The sequence below is a fragment of the Neoarius graeffei genome, chromosome 11, assembly GCF_027579695.1.
Source record: "Neoarius graeffei isolate fNeoGra1 chromosome 11, fNeoGra1.pri, whole genome shotgun sequence".
Lineage (NCBI taxonomy): Eukaryota > Metazoa > Chordata > Actinopteri > Siluriformes > Ariidae > Neoarius > Neoarius graeffei.
This window is the reverse complement of record NC_083579.1, coordinates 26,891,706-26,905,143: the sequence shown is the minus strand read 5'-3', so window position 1 is coordinate 26,905,143 and position 13,438 is coordinate 26,891,706. Positions and strand designations below refer to the sequence as shown.

At 42.1% G+C, this 13,438-nt stretch overlaps 1 protein-coding gene across 1 annotated transcript; it reads left to right on the top strand.

Moving 5' to 3' along the window:
* Positions 1–780: 780 nt before the first annotated feature.
* Positions 781–12,524, top strand: fhl5 (four and a half LIM domains 5). Its single transcript, XM_060932926.1, has 5 exons — positions 781–939; positions 1,458–1,632; positions 2,419–2,588; positions 9,036–9,222; positions 12,373–12,524. Exons 1-5 carry the CDS (start codon positions 781–783, stop codon positions 12,522–12,524), a joined length of 843 nt encoding a protein of 280 aa, XP_060788909.1.
* Positions 12,525–13,438: the final 914 nt, after the last annotated feature.

Sequence of the window (13,438 nt, the reverse complement as noted above, 5' to 3'; positions counted from 1 at the left end):
ATTTAAATTTTGTACATATCTTAACTCTATTATATGGAAAAATCATGTGCAATAAAAGGTTGATATAAAGTTTAATGTATTTTCATAAGCAATAACAATATACGAATGTATTCTGCCTCATGCTAATAATGTTATGAATGTGTTCATTACAGCCTTCATCAAAATTGCAAACTGGCACATATGTAATGATCTGTTGCTTCATATGCTTATTTGATCAATATTTCACTGATATAATGCAAGCAAATATACTACTTCACATGTGTTAACTGACTTTCAATATTTAAAGCTGAATCCATGCCTGTTAACCCTACCCATCACTCCAACCTTAAACATTCATGCTATATGTCTGAATTAGATGCATGTAGATTTGTTTCTAATGATTTTAACAATTTCAAATGCACAGAAAGAGTCCTGCACACATGGGGTTATGGCAGAACACCCATAAAAGGTGTAGACATGTGCAGCATGATCATTCTCCCCAGAGATTTAGCTAATAAAGGGACAGTATTTATAGAAGGTCTTTTCAATGCATCCTGTTAATCTATGACTATCCAACTCTACGCCTGGACACCACACACACTCCACATAGTGCAAGACCAACTCTGAACATTACTGAAGGTATGGTGTCATCAATATCTGTTCTTTATTATCAAATCATTGTGTTGCACTAGGCATCTACACATAACTAACCTGCTTGCAATAGCATGCAACTAATTTATTGCACTTTGCTGAATATACTTAGAAGTAATGATTTTCCTGCCTCTCTTTTCACAAACAGCAATGTCTACAGAACGATTTGATTGCCATTACTGCAAAGATTCACTGCTTGGAAAAAAATACATCCTAAAAGAAGACACGCAGTACTGCACCAAGTGTTATGAAAACCTCTTTGCTAACTGTTGCGAGAGTTGCTCCTTACCAATTGGGTGCAACAACAAGGTATGAAAGGGATTTCCATTTGTATTTCCCATTTTAGCACTTTATGTTTCCCAAAGTTGAGCAAAATTTCACTCATCTTCACAGATGTCAGATTTTTACCAGGACATTTGCAAAATTTTTCCATTTACAAACAGTATTACCATGAATAAATGAGTTAGTAAGAGTTATGCAGGACGTCATAAAATACATTTAAACCACTATATCTATCATAGTCTGATAAGCAAATTAACACAAGAAGCCAACATACATGCTAACCTATCTCGAAACTACCCTGTTGACTAACTTGGCTAATAAGAGTTACACAAAATTTTTGTTGATAGGGTGACATTATACAGTATTTTGACAGGCTGCTCATGAATGTTAAATGAATATGTCAAAATCTGGTAATGCAATTTAAGACTCAGTTACTGCATGAAACATTTGTGAGCTAGTGCACTAGAAGTTAACTAGATTGTCTGTCTGCTGTGTGCCAACATTGCACAACATACAATGGCTAATCTTTTGTCTCTACATGGCAGGATCTCTCCTACAAGGATCGCCACTGGCATGAGAACTGTTTTAAGTGCGGCAAATGCGGCCGCTCCTTAGCGGAGAAAGCATTTGCTGCTAAAGATGACCTTCTGCTCTGCACCGAGTGCTACTCCAATGAGTACTCAGCCAAGTGCACTAACTGCACAAAAACTATCCTGCCAGGTAAGACACAAAACAAGTTTCCACAACATTAAATGCAACTATAAAAAGTACACATTGTTCCTTAATAAATTAAAGACTGTAATCTTTGGCAATTTGTTGTGTTATAAGAGAGGGAAATAAACTCACTTTTTTTTTTAGAACATACTGTTTTTGGAAAATCATCAATTTCAAGGTGGTAGGGGGTAACTCCAGTTCACTTTGGGCAACACCACACTGTTGTTTATTATCCTATAACAGAATGCCCCAAGTGTTTTATTCCTTATGAAGGTGCCTGACTATATAGTTCCACATTAAATTACATAATTGACAAACTAGGGACAAGTACATACATATTCAGGAAAATACCATTTTATTCCAGTGTTACTGCAATGCTGGGGTCTCCTGAAGCAGAAACAGATGCACATTTTGGATCCAAATTCCTACTCAGTTAGTGGATTTTGAATGTCACGTCATGCCCACTTTTGCACAGCTCAATAACTGATGTGAAAAAATTGGTGAACCAAAATAGCACAATGCTGACTTCACCCAGCAAATTGTGAATCCAATACACATAATTAAACAGATGGTATTTGTGTGAAAGGACAACTTCAATTACAATACAGTAATCACTCGAGGCATTATGGGTAATGACAGATGATGCACTAACTTTAAAGAACAGCAGGAACAGTATCAAAATAAACCAAAAAGAGAGCAAAAAGCAAGCACATTTATGGCTGACTATACTGTAAAAAGCAAGTGTGTCCTATCTGCTGGTAAAAATATCTCTTCTGTTTGTCTTTGCATTAGGCTCACGGAAAATGGAGTACAAGGGGAACAGCTGGCACGAGACCTGCTTTCTGTGTCAGCGCTGCCAGCAGCCGATAGGAACCAAGTCCTTCATCCCCAAAGATAATAGCTACTTCTGTGTCCCCTGTTTCGAGAAGCAGTTCGCCTATCAGTGCTGCTCCTGCAAGAAAGTGAGTCATACAACTTTATAGACACTAAGATCATCCTCTTTCTTTTCAGTGGCTTTCACTGGAATTGGATATCAGTGTTTAAAGTCATATTACAGGACATTATGAGGAATGCACTTTAGATAACAGGTATTCCTGGACACCACTTTCACACATTCTACTATTTGAAAAATAATTACCATAAAGTCACAACCCCAAAATGAAAAGTTACTATTTGACAGATTATAAGCCAATGTTCAATTGACTTGCTTGCCTTTCCAGGATTTTCACTATCCCCAATTTACAGTGGTGCTTGAAAGTTTGTGAACCCTTTAGAATTTTTTATATTTCTGCATAAATATGACCTAAAACGTCATCAGATTTTCACACAAGTCCTAAAAGTAGATAAAGAGAACCCAGTTAAACAAATGAGACAAAAATATTATACTTGGTCATTTATTTATTGAGGAAAATGATCCAATATTACATATCTGTGAGTGGCAAAAGTATGTGAACCTTTGCTTTCAGTATCTGGTGTGACCCCCTTGTGCAGCAATAACTGCAACTAAACGCTTCCAGTAACTGTTGATCAGTCCTGCACACCGGCTTGGAGGAATTTTAGCCCATTCCTCTGTACAGAACAGCTTCAACTCTGGGATGTTGGTGGGTTTTCTCACATGAACTGCTCGCTTCAGGTCCTTCCACAACATTTCGATTGGATTAAGGTCAGGACTTTGACTTGGCCATTCCAAAACATTTACTTTATTCTTCTTTAACCATTCTTTGGTAGAACGAACTGTGTGCTTAGGATCGTTGTCTTGCTGCATGACCTGGCTTATCTTGAGACTCAGTTCATGGACAGATGTCCTGACATTTTCCTTTAGAATTCGTTGGTATAGTTCAGAATTCATTGTTCCATCAATGATGGCAAGCCGTCCTGGCCCAGATTCAGCAAAACAGTCCCAAACCATGATACTACCACAATCATGTTTCACAGATGGGATAAGGTTCTTATGCTGGAATGCAGTGTTTTCCTTTCTCCAAACATAACGCTTCTCATTTAAACCAAAAATTCTATTTTGGTCTCATCCATCCACAAAACATTTTCCAATAGCCTTCTGGCTTGTCCACGTGATCTTTAGCAAACTGCAAACGTGCAGCAATGTTCTGTTTGGAGAGCAGTGGCTTTCTCCTTGCAACCCTGCCATGCACACCATTGTTGTTCAGTGTTCTCCTGATGGTGGACTCATGAACATTAACATTAGCCAATGTGAGAGAGGCCTTCAGTTGCTTACAAGTTACCCTGGGGTCCTTTGTGACCTCGCCGACGATTATACACCTTGCTCTTGGAGTGATCTTTGTTGGTCGACCACTCCTGGGGAGGGTAACAATGGTCTTGAATTTTCTCCATTTGTACACAATCTGTCTGACTGTGGATTGGTGGAGTCCAAACTCTTTAGAGATGGTTTTGTAACCTTTTCCAGGCTGATGAGCATCAACAACACTTTTTCTGAGGTCCTCAGAAATCTCCTTTCTTCATGCCATGATACACTTCCACAAACATGTGTTGTGAAGATCAGACTTTGATAGATCCCTGTTCCTTACATAAAACAGGGTGCCCACTCACACCTGATTGTCATCCCACTGATTGAAAACACCTGACTCTAATTTCACCTTCAAATTAACTGCTAATCCTAGAGGTTCACATACTTTTGCCCCGTGGCCGGCGAGGGCCTTTCTGTGCGGAGTTTGCATGTTCTCCCCGTGTCCGCGTGGGTTTCCTCCGGGTGCTCCGGTTTCCCCCACAGTCCAAAGACATGCAGGTTAGGTTAACTGGTGACTCTAAATTGACCGTAGGTGTGAATGTGAGTGTGAATGGTTGTCTGTGTCTATGTGTCAGCCCTGTGATGACCTGGCGACTTGTCCAGGGTGTACCCCACCTTTCGCCCGTAGTCAGCTGGGATAGGCTCCAGCTTGCCTGCGACCCTGTAGAACAGGATAAAGCGGCTAGAGATAATGAGATGAGATGAGATGAATAAATGACCAAGTATAATATTTTTGTCTCATTTGTTTAACTGGGTTCTTTTTATCTACTTTTAGGACTTGTGTGAAAATCTGATGATGTTTTAGGTCATATTTATGCAGAAATATAGAAAATTCTAAAGGGTTCACAAACTTTCAAGCACCACTGTATCTCCAGTCATTATTGAACCTAGTGGTCAGAAATGGGCACTGCAGCATGCATTAATAAAGACCCATTTGGACAAGAATCATGTTGCCCCAATGCTCACTCTATGAATATTTTTAGTAGAGGAGGAGCAACAAACAGGATAATTAATAACAGGGTTGCCAGGTTTGTATTTTTAATGCTGAATTGGAAAAATTTAAAAGTACTATAGGGTTGCGAAGAACTTGGATTTATAGCAAATAATCTGAATTAAATCTTGTGAATGTCCACAAAAAGCACACGTTTATTGTAGGGATGCAACGATACCACTTTTTTTCAAACCAATACGATACCGATACTTGGATGAGTACTTGCCGATACCGAGTACTGATGCCGATACTTCTACCACAAAAAAATGCAATGAATTGGAAGACAGGTTTTATTTTCTTCTCTGCTTGTTACAACAAACGATGATGAATTAGATAAAAAATAAAATATTAATAAAAATGACTATAAAACTAAAATTTAAAGTGAAAAACATTTTCTGTGAAATTATTGCAGAGTTTCCACATTTTTCTCATCTCATCTCATCTCATCTCATCTCATCTCATCTCATCTCATCTCATTATCTCTTGCCGCTTTATCCTTCTACAGGGTCGCAGGCAAGCTGGAGCCTATCCCAGCTGACTACGGGCGAAAGGCGGGGTACACCCTGGACAAGTCGCCAGGTCATCACAGGGCTGACACATAGACACAGACAACCATTCACACTCACATTCACACCTACGGTCAATTTAGAGTCACCAGTTAACCTAACCTGCATGTCTTTGGGCTGTGGGGGAAACCGGAGCACCCGGAGGAAACCCACGCGGACACGGGGAGAACATGCAAACTCCACACAGAAAGGCCCTCGCCGGCCACGGGGCTCGAATCCAGGACCTTCTTGCTGTGAGGCGACAGCGCTAACCACTACACCACCGTGCCGCCTCCACATTTTTATCAAACAAAATATCAATTAACTATTTGGCACTGTCTCCACCTTTCAGATTGACAAAACATTAATGAACCTATTGCAGTGTCCACATTTGAATCAAACAAAATATCAAACTTCAGTCAGCATGCAATGGTGTGGTCTCTGAGGTCTCTCTAAGCTTTTTTTGGGAAAGTGAGATGCAGGTTCTTTTTGATGAAAAGAATCATCTCTGCATGATCAGCTGTGAGGTTGTTTCTGCTTTCACTCACAATGTGTGACACTGAGCTGAACAGCCTTTCACGGTCAACACTAGTGCAAGGTGCTGAAAGGTATCTGCCCGCCAGTTTAGCCAGAGTTGGGAACCACACTTTAACCATCCAGTATTGTATTGGTTTGTCTTCTCGTGAAATTGCGGCCTCTCCAAGATACGTCTCTAACTGCACACTAGAACCTACTGCAGTTCTGCCCGCTGATGCTGATGCAATTTCATCAAATATGCTGTCTAGACTACTAGTGGGCTGGTCACTGCATGGTTTTCTTGAAGGTGGTTCATTCAGGTCATCATCCTCCTGCTTGTCCGCTTCTCCAGGCAACCTTAGCAGCTCAAGTTTCAGCATCTCTTTGGCATTTGCAGCAGTGGTGGTGCTGGAGGAAAAAAAAAAGATTTGTATACCTAAAAAACAGAGAAAGAAAAGATGTAGCTGACAATAAGCATGCTTGCCATTTTAACTCAGTCACACACAGTCACAGTCACACACACAGTCACAGTCACACAGTCACAGAGTTACAGTCACAGTTACACACACCTGGGATCGAGTAGTGTGGCGATGCTGTAGAGTGGGTTTTCCTCCACATCAGTGAATCGCTTCCTGACAGCTGCAGCCAAGGTTCCCTTCATTGCTTTGATCCCATGGTCCTCATCAGTCTCCCTTGTTAGAAATCTGTGCAGCACAGTGACTGCTGGAATGACGTCTGCGGCCATGGCATCCGAAGAGCTAACTTTGAGTTAAGTCCTCGAACGGATCCAGAACAGATAGCACCTTCTACAGCAGTATCCGCTGGTGAGCCGTGAGAGTATCAGGGAGTCCATATTCAGACACGAATATTCCCAGAGGCTGTTTCTGCTCAAATCAATGACTGTATCATATAAAAAGTGCTATTCCAGCGGGTCTGTATGTCTTGCTGGAGCCGCTTTGCAGGCTGATTGATCTCTAATTGAATGTCCTCGAGGCGGGAGTTGGCCAGAGCAGAATGTTTAAAATGCTCAACTATTTTGCAGCCGACTGCCACCGCATCAGCAACACTCCTCCGTGACAGAAGGCCCTCATGAACCACCAGCTGGAGAGTGTGAGCAGTGCAAGGTAGGCTGGGCAGCTCAGCATCACTCATGGCCTTTATCATATTTCTTGCGTTGTCTCGGAGCACTACATGGACAGACGTCTTCGGTATGTCCCAGGTCTGGAGCATGCTATCGAAAGCACCTGCGATGGTTTGGCTGGTGTGCGAGCCCCGGAATGACTTTGCATGTAGTGTGACTTGATGACAAACAAACTCCATCAATCCACTGCGCCGTTAAACTGAGCAGTGACATCGGGCACACACTGCTTGTCCAAATGTCCGTAGTGAAACTTAAGGCTGAAACTTCATTCACCAGGTTGCGCACGTGTTTTTTTACCACGTCAAAAAGTTTTGGCACCATAACGTCCGTGATGTAGGTGTGGCTGGGAATCTCATACCGCGGCTCAAGTGTGCTGAGAAGATGGCGAAATCCTACGTTTTCCACAACCGACAGTGGCTGGTCATCCAGACCAATAAAATAAGTCAGAGCCTCTGTTATTTTAACTGCCCGTGGATTTTCTCTTGACATTTTTTCTTGCTTTTCCAAAACCTGAGCTAAAAGTTGGCTGTTGTGGTTTTGCATTAGCCTTAATAAACTCAGTGTACTCAGGGTTATGATGTGTCCTCAGATGTTTTATCAAATTGCTCGTATTGAACGATGTACTCTCCTTCCCTCCCCTGGACACCTTACCAGTACACAATTTGCACTCTGCCTTGCGTCTGTCATTGTCGCATATTTTGAAGTGAGTCCACACTGCTGACATGCTGTTTAGCCTACTGCAGCCGGTCTCACTTGCCTAACTACACTGTTCCTGATTAGCTCGACATCTCCCCTAGCCGCCAATCTAAAAAAATACAACAAAATGACAAGCCACGCTCTGATCGCAGTGTTCATGCAAAGCAATTGCATGCAATAAATTGGTATCGGTTTATGGTATCGATTAACTTTAATGAGCACGAGTATATTAGAATAGTATCGGCCCGATACCAGTATCGGTGTATCCCTAGTTTATTGTAAAATAAGTAGGAATGGGGAGGGAAAGGGGGAATATAGAGTGGATGATGTGCATACTGAAATGCATGTGCACCACCAAAAAGGAGACACTTCATTTCTATTTTTCCTCTGTTCCAATTTTCTGGGATAGTTTCAGGTGTTTTGTGTGGTTTTTGTGATGGCGCTGGGTTGGAAATTGCGCTGAAACCTGGCAACCCTGATTAATGATCTTACCTCTAACACAGTTGAACAAAAGGTACATCTAAACAAGTTGCTACACTGTATGTTCCATGACTGTATGGTATCAAATCTCAACCAGGCTACTCGAAAATTAACTAGTAGTCAATAGCATAAGTCTATAGCAGGAGTCTTCAGTCTTATCCACAAAGGGCTGGCATGGCTGCAGACTTTCATTCACACCATGCAGAAGCCTTGAATTAAGAACCTGCTTCTACATGCTTAATCAGTTCATCTTGGTCTCCAATCAAGTATCAAGTGTGCCTCTTATTTTGCTGTAATAAAAGTGGGTTTCCTCCGGGTGCTCCAGTTTTCTGCACAGTTCAAACACATGCAAATTTGGTAAAATACCCAGCCACTGGGGTTGTACAAGCCAGTGCATTCTTAGTGCCGGTCCCAAGCCTGGAAAGATTGGGGAGGGTTGTGTCAGGAAGGGCATCCGGTGTAAAAACCTATGCCAAATCAAATATGCAGAATAGATCCTCTGTGGTGACCCCTAATGGGAGCAGCTGAAAGAAGAAGCAGAAAATCTGCAGCTACACCGGCCCTTTGCAGATAAGACTGAAGACCCCAGGTCTACAGCACAAGTCATGTGTTTTATTATCATATTCAGAAATATGACAGAATCCAAAAACAGTAAAAAGTGGCTTAGTATTGCAGTGGTAAAAAAGGGCAAGAAGGTGCTTCAGTAACAGTAACCTCTGGTGGTGGGGGAGTGTAATTTGTTTTGAGTAAAAAAAAAAAAAATTCTGTTTTCTGAAGGCCATCACCACTGGTGGGGTGACCTACAATGATAAGCCATGGCACCGCGAATGTTTTACTTGCATCGGCTGTAAGAAACAGCTGGCAGGGCAACGCTTCACCTCCCGAGAGAACTACCCCTACTGTCTGGAGTGCTTCAGCAACCTGTATGCTAAGAAATGTGTTGGCTGCACCAAAACTATAACAAGTAAGTCTGAAAAATATAGTATATATGTACTACTGTATTATTTATAGTAAAATACCTAATATATATTTCTCATCTCAGTTATGCGAAATAAGTATATGGAAATGGATCCCCAAAGCCCTCCCTATTTCCTATGTTCCATCATTTTTGTATTCTCTACTTACCATGATTTCTAGTTCCCATGTTCTCCATGTCCTACCTTCAGTAGTCCCAGTGAGACCTCATGCCTGTTTCCTTATTGATTTTTCCCCTTCTTATATACCCTGGTTTTCTTTGCATGAGCTCTAGTTTCTACCTTGTTTATTCTCAGATTCCCTACCTCCTGTGTTCCTAGCTCACAAATTCCTAGAATCCTAGTTTCCACATTTCATGTGTTCCTTCATTTCATGTCTTGTAGGTCGCATGGTTCCTAATTGTGATCTTCTCCATAGTTCCATCATTCCCAAATTGTTTCATATTACCTAGTTCCTGCATCTCCTAGCAACCTAGTTTCCTAGAACCCATGTTTCGTCATTCCTTGCTGCCAAATTTTTGTTGTGCTCAATATACAGAATATATCCAGTGTTTCCCACAGAAATTTTGGAGACTATGGGGGCAGCCCATGGGTGGGGTGTGTGTGTGTGTGGGGGGGGGTGCATGGGCGTGGCGTGCGTGTCCAGTTGAATTGCAGGGGTGCGCGGGGGGTTGTTTAGCGCGTGGCCGGTTGAATTGCAGGGGTGCGCAGGGGGTTGTTTAGCCTACTAATACTACTAAACTAAGACTAACAAAGAACAAATTCATTGGTATTGGTTATGCACCTTGTATTTTATTTTAGCATGTTGCTACAGAGGGCAGTCCTACAAGAAGAACATATTACAGATAGCAACCAAACCAAACATCCTATTATACTTCACACCCTGAACTCCTACAAAAAGTCCTACAAAACAAGGACTTCTAGCTCTGCTGCTTAACGCCGTTAAGGCTACTAGCACTAATTCTCAAAAGTGGCATCAAAGTTCGCGCTCTGTTAGAATAGACTACTTTTCCCTTTTAACATGTACATGCAGACCTAGATTAGTTTATCACTGCTGTCACTTCATGTCTCCATCACTTGGATAGACTGCGCACATACAATGTCAAGCAGGAAGCACTTCGCCGGTGAATTTGGAAACGACCTGATCCTGGTAGGATGATAAAGTTAATTTGACGAATTAGATAACTATGTAGGGCTAACTAATATTGCCTCAAAATAGCCTACTATTGCCTTACAGAAAAGGTAGGTTTGCCAGTACGAAATGGACAAAGTAATTTTACTGAAACAATGCACTTAACGTCATCCATCAATGCGCTGTCCATACGCCTATAAAGCACAATAGACCCCTTTCACATGACGTCACCGCGCCGCGAGATTTTGTTAGGCGCCATATTGGAAGACCAAGTACATGCACTCACAATATAAAACAAAGTACGAGCGAGAGTAAAGTGACACGATGGATGATAATTCTGGTTATGTGAGTACATTACCAGTTGCAGAAAGGGCACGGTATGTGGAGAAACTGGCTGTGATTGATGGGTTTGACCCATATGATAAGACTTGGGGCAAGGGAGAATGGAAACATAAGGAGGACCGGACACCAATTCTGCCATCTGTTTGCTACCCAGACATTGTAAACTATTTGTTGTTTACACCCAGTGCCTACACTCAGTGTTCGAACTATGCCAATATTTTCGGGGGGCCCCTTTTTTTCCCTTGGGGGTGTGTGTGCTTGCGCTTGTCTTGGAGCGCGGATCTCCAAACACATGAGAAGCCTATCTTACGCACATATCACGCGGACTCCACACCTCCACACACGCATCGCGTCTGAAGTCATAACTCATCAGGGGAAATCGTGTCCGCATTGGCATGTTCAAAAAACAACCTCACGTCAACAATGATACCACATGCAAGAAAAAAAAAACAGTCAGGCTACTCAACAACCAACCTGGCAGCAGCGAGCAAGCCCCAAACCATCCTAAATTATTATTATTATTATTAAATTGTAGAAGTCTGGGAGGCTTGCTCCTCATACAGTTATCAACTTGGGGCCAATTTAGCATGTTTTAAATCTGAATTTCTTGCGTTTGCTTACCTCAAAGTGTCCGCAGATCATGCACAGACTTATCCATTATATCCACAGTTTTTTGCCAAGTCTCACACAGGTTTCTTTCAAGTCTACTGTTGGGCCAATAAATCATAAATAAAACAGCTCAGATTTGTTTGTTTAAGTCGTTTGCCACTCCACTTTATTCTCGTGGGTTCACATACCGCTGCTGTTATTATCCCCTTATCACGAGTTTGTTGGTCTTCCAAAATGGCGCAGGGTCTGTTTACTTCCGGTTTCGGGTGACGTCAGTGAAAGGGGTCTATAGCGTAGCCTAAATGTCACCTTCTCAATTGTGTCAAAGGCTACATAAAGTTGTATAAACTTACCTTAACATGTAGATGCAGGCAGGATGTAGCTTATCAGAGTTGTCTCCTCACGCTGTCTCAAATAGGCAACGCAAGCAATGTCAGGCCAGGTGCGTCAGTGTCGCCGTGCGTGCGTGTGGGCGGGCACAGACTGAGACTATGGCGGCCCAAATTAGACTGTGGCGGGGCGCCATAGTCTCGTCAATGTGTGGGAAACACTGATATCATCATATTAATTTTTTTTCACATTCATGAGGAAGAAACCCAAGCACATACTGTAAGGGTTGATACTGGAGAACGCATTATGGTTAATAATGAGAGCAAATTTATTTGTCACATGGTGATAGGGAAAGAATACAGGGCAAAGCCCCATTTGATTTTCAACTCCTTTGGTATAGTTTTTTTTTTTTTTAAACACCAGATGCCCTTCCTGATGCAACCCTCACCAATCTTTCGAGGCTTGGGACCAGCACTATTTATACACTGGCTTATACAACCCCAGTGGCTGGGTATTTTTACCTAATCTGCATGTCTTTGAGCTATGGGGGAAACTAGAACAAACCCACACAGACATGGGGTGGACATGCAAACTCCACACAGAAAGGCCCCCATCAGCCATGGGGTTCAAACCCAGAACCTTCTTGTTGTGAGACACCAGTGTTAACCACTACACCACCATGCTGCCCAACAATTCTGTGAATAAGTGGTGTGTTTATGTGTTTTAGGTTTGGCAGGAGCGAAGTATGTGTCATTTGAGGAGCGTCAGTGGCACAGTGAGTGTTTCACATGCATGCAGTGCTCCGTGTCACTCGTGGGCCGTGGTTTCCTCACACAGCGTGACGACATTCTGTGCACCGACTGTGGACGTGAGAAGTGAAGTCGCGAATGGGGAAAAAAAAAAACAGATTTTGATCGGTGATGTGTTCTTATATTATTCTTTGTCTGCATGTCTTCATTATTTGCATATGGTTGAATTCCAGTGCCATTTTAAGCCCTATTTGGATGGGATTTGTTTTACAGATGGAGGAGGGAGAAAATGCATGCATAACATTTCTCACAGATTCATCACAGTAAAAATCACTCTTGCTCATTCTACTTCATAAAAAATACAGTATACTGTGATCAATTCTTTCATCAGATCAAGGGTTTATGGTTATTTAGCACAAAAGTATTTTAGTACAAGTCTTTTAGAACAAATTCTAAAGTCTCTTAGCACAACTCTAAGTTCTTCAGCACAAGAGCCAAGAACACTTACTTCCACACTATGGTGGATATTCTAGGATACATCCATTTATGTTCATCGAGTGCTCAATTAAAAGAAAACAATAGGATTATCCATAGCCAATTATCCTGTGCAGGGTAGCAGGCAAGCTGGGCCTATCCCAGCTGACTACAGGCAAGAGGCAGGGTACACCCTGGATAAGTCACCAGGTCATTGCAGGGCTGACACATACAGTAGAGACAAACAAACATTCACACCTATGGTCAATTTAGCCTAACCTGCATATCTTTGGAATGTGAGGGAAACCAGAGCACCTGGAGGAAACCCACGCAGACATGGGAGAACATGTAAACTCCACATAGAAAGGCTCTTGTCGGCCACTGGGCTCAAACCCAGGACATTCTTGCTGTGAGGTGACAGTGCTAACCACTACACCACCATGCCACCCCAATAGGATTAGAGAAGTGAAAATTTTTGCCATCTATCCAGAGACTCAGGCTACATCCACACAACAACGGCAACAAGATGTTATTTTAAAAAATATTGCGTCCACATGGGCAACGATCAGT